This window comes from Cariama cristata, unplaced genomic scaffold (genome assembly GCF_000690535.1).
Source record: "Cariama cristata isolate BGI_N322 unplaced genomic scaffold, ASM69053v1 scaffold29198, whole genome shotgun sequence".
NCBI lineage: Eukaryota > Metazoa > Chordata > Aves > Cariamiformes > Cariamidae > Cariama > Cariama cristata.
In genome coordinates, this window is record NW_009632112.1 from 1,443 (window position 1) to 4,856 (window position 3,414).

The window sequence follows — 3,414 nt, forward strand, 5'->3', positions numbered from 1 at the left end:
CCCCCTTTGCCTGCCGTGTGTCCCTGCGGGAAGGGGCCATCTTACCCACAATCATCCCAACCTCGCACCGGTGATCTTCGTAGTAGCAGGAGATCATTGTGGCCACCGTGTCGTTCACCATCGCCACCACGTCCATCTCGAAGTCCTGGGGAGGGGAGAGGGACCACTGGGGTCTCGCTGGGGGTCTGGGCTGTCCCGTAGCAGGTGGGTCTGGGGTGGGGTGTCCCCGAGGGTGAAGATGCATGCATATGTCACACACACACGTGTGCACATGCATGGAACGGCCCTTCCCGGGGACACGCCAGGCTCTAGCGGCCTCATCACGGGGACAGCCGGGGGTGCCAGGGTCTCCTCGCCACTGCAGTACCAGCACAAACCGAACAATCATCTCACCCCTCGCCGTTTGATGGCATCTCTCAGGAGCCCAACCACATTGTTCCCTTCCGCACCGGAGGCTTTGAAGCCCTTGGTCCAATTCAGAAGGATGCCCTGGAGCAAGGGTAAGACCAAAATGGGGCTGTGGGAGTAGCTGGGTCATGGAGACCCCCAAATCCTCGTGCTGCCCGGCCACTCTCTCACCTTGTCGATGTCCTCGTGCCGCACGGGGAAGGAGAAGGTGAAGCCCAGGGGCAGCTTTTTGTGCTTCATCTGGTGCTTGTCCAGGAAATCGGAGATGCACTCGGAGATGTAATCGAAGAGCTGGGAGAGAGGAGAACAGAGCCTTCATCCACGGCCGGCCACTGTCCCCACCACAGGTCCCCCGAGCCCCCCCCCCCTACCCCCCAGCCTCTGCCAGCTGGAGGGATGAGGGATGTACCCACCAGTGTCCCCACCAACACACGGCCCCTGCCCGGTGACAGAGACCGTGCAGGAGGGGATGGGACGCCCCATGTGCCCAGCTCACCATCTCGGCCGTCCCTGTCATGGCATCCTCTGGGATGGAGTACATCTGGTGCTTTGTCTTCACCTTCCACTGCCCTTCCTCCCCCTCGCCCACTTTCACCAGCATCACACGGAAATTGGTGCCGCCGAGGTCCAGTGACAGAAAATCTCCGACCTCTGCAAAGCCGGGGAGGGACGACAAAAGGTGACCGGCTCAGCGGGGGTCTCGGCCTCCCGCACCGAGCTCGGCAAGCTCCGGGGAAGAGGTGACGTGGCAAAGGACCGGCCGCAATGCCTGTCCAGCCCAGCAGTGCCATACCTGAGCCCTCGGGTGTGGAGCGGACGTAGGTGGGCAGCATTTTGACAGAGGCTTCCTCGTGCGTCTCCAGCTTCAGCCCTCGGTCCATCTCTTTTTGCATCCGGTACATCACCTTCTTCAGGTCCTCCTCCTTCAGCCGAAACTCTGACAGGATCTTCTCCACCTGCGGTGGGACGGACGGCATCAGTTGGGGATGGGGGATATGGGACATGGGTGGCCTGAATCGCAATAAATAATCCAAATTTTCCTTCCCCTGGCCCTGGTTTTCCCCATCAGCACACAGACACCCTGAAACACCTTATCCCATCCCTCTGCTATCCTGCCTCCATCCTAACAGACACACTGGTGAATCCACATGAATGGCACAAGCCGCCGCTGGCCCCAAATCCTCTCCTGCGAGGGGTCCCTGTGCTGTCACCTTCAGCCAGTTGACCTTCCACAAGCTCAGACAGTTGCACTGAAGCTGCTGCCATTCCAGGCTTGGACCAGTGACCTGGGATGTCCCATCCCACCAAACCCCAGGGTCTTTCCCAGCAAGGAGTGCTTCCAGCAATGCTATTTAGGAGGTCAGCGGCTCCCACCAAGGACGTGGGACCCCTCTGTGTCTGTGATGAGGGTGCTGGTGTCCTCCTCGGTCCCCTGGGAGTCGGGAGCATCCCTCTCCCTATATTCCCCCAGGAACTGTGGGTACTATTTTCCGCCCATCAGACTTGGTGTGAGTGGGAGGGCGAGGGCAGGCAGGACCGCAGGCAGGTTATGAAAAGTCTTCTCGGGAAATGCTCCCTTGCCTTGCTACCAGGGAGAATCGCAGGGCCCACTCGAGGGAAGCGCCTGGCAGGCAGGACCTGTGTTTACCCTTTACGTAGCAACCCCAGGCTTCGTGGCCGGCGCAGCCTCCATTAGCCACGGCACGTAATCGGGGGCAGGCAGCCCCAGGCTGTCAGATGGAGCCGTGGGGGGAGAGAGCACTCGCTGCTCGGCCAGATGTAGCCGGCAGCATTAGAGGGCTCATTAGTCACTGGGATCCGGGCAAGCTTAAAACGCTCCCGCTTGCACTTTTGCCAGCAGACGGATGTTTTCCTTGAGGCTGCTGCCGTTTCCCAACGTGTTTCAAGGTGGGGGGCTCTGTAAAAGGCTTTGGGATGTGGTTTGGAGCATCCCAGCATCGGGAGAGCATCCACTGCCTCAGCTCTGCCAAACCTGTGGCCGCTCGCCCTGACCCCCCAGTGCATCCTGATACATCACCTGGCCCTGAATGCCATCCCTCAGCCTCCAGCCCCCCAAATGGGGGCTCGTCCCAAATATTTCCTCGCTCCGAAAGTTCCTGCCCCACAGACCCCTCGCGCCTGGGCAGGTCTTAGCGACCGCCCACAGCCGGGTGGGATCCCGGCACCTTGACACCTCTCCAGCCATCCTCCCTGGTCCATCCTGGTGCTGAAGCCCAGGGTCTCCATTAACCCCAAACCCCCGAGGTGCCACCAGACAAGATGCCAAAACGTGGCTGCACCACAGAGGATGCCACCGTGCCGGGGAATGCCGCCGGCCACTCCAGAAGGGGGCCAGGACAGCCCAAGGCAGCACCGCGGAGAGGTTCGTCACGACCCAGAGGGTGTTCAGCCCAAGATAGTTGGAAAAATCCTGCCAGGAAAAGTGTGGAGCTGGATTCGACCATTTTGCCTGAGTTGCTGGCTGAAGGTATTCAGCATGAAACCATCCTGTGGCACCTTTTGGCACATGAACACCAAATTTGCTTCAACCAGAGGATCCCTGTCCACAGGGCCAGCACCTGAGGGTGGCACCTAAGGATCCGAGTTTTATTCCTCCAACGTTTTTTCCATCTCAGGCGTTGTGTGCCCCTACTCATCCCTTCTCTTGCCTCCGAAACAACAGGTTTGGCTCTTCCTTGGCAGCATTTGGCTCTTCGCGTGCGACTGAAACTGGCTCTTGGCTTCCCAAGGAAACTGCTCTGACACATCCCGCAAAGGGGACAAAGCTGGAAACCACGTGGCTGAAGGCTGCGGTGGCTGGCGGTTGCCCCCGCCAGCCGGACGCTCCTGCCCCCAGCACGTGCCGTGTCCCCTTGGTGCCCCCTCAGACATCCCAGTCCGCAGCAGGGAAGTGTCTCGCTGTCCTCGCCCACAGCCCTGTGAGGTCAGTCCGTCGGGCAGAGGAGACGGGAGCAGCTTCCCCCAGCCGGCCTTCGGCAGGGGGAG

General features: G+C 60.5%; 1 protein-coding gene across 1 annotated transcript in view; it reads right to left on the minus strand.

Moving 5' to 3' along the window:
* The window catches only part of GCK (glucokinase (hexokinase 4)), a gene marked incomplete at both ends in the record, with an annotated part of 2,769 nt that extends 1,405 nt beyond the window's left edge, over positions 1–1,364 (minus strand). The window contains 5 exons of the mRNA XM_009706235.1: positions 46–145; positions 394–489; positions 580–699; positions 905–1,059; positions 1,202–1,364. Coding sequence (XP_009704537.1) covers positions 46–145; positions 394–489; positions 580–699; positions 905–1,059; positions 1,202–1,364 — 634 coding nt within the window. The remainder of the gene's footprint in view (positions 1–45; positions 146–393; positions 490–579; positions 700–904; positions 1,060–1,201) is intronic.
* Between the last annotated feature and the right edge of the window lie 2,050 nt (positions 1,365–3,414).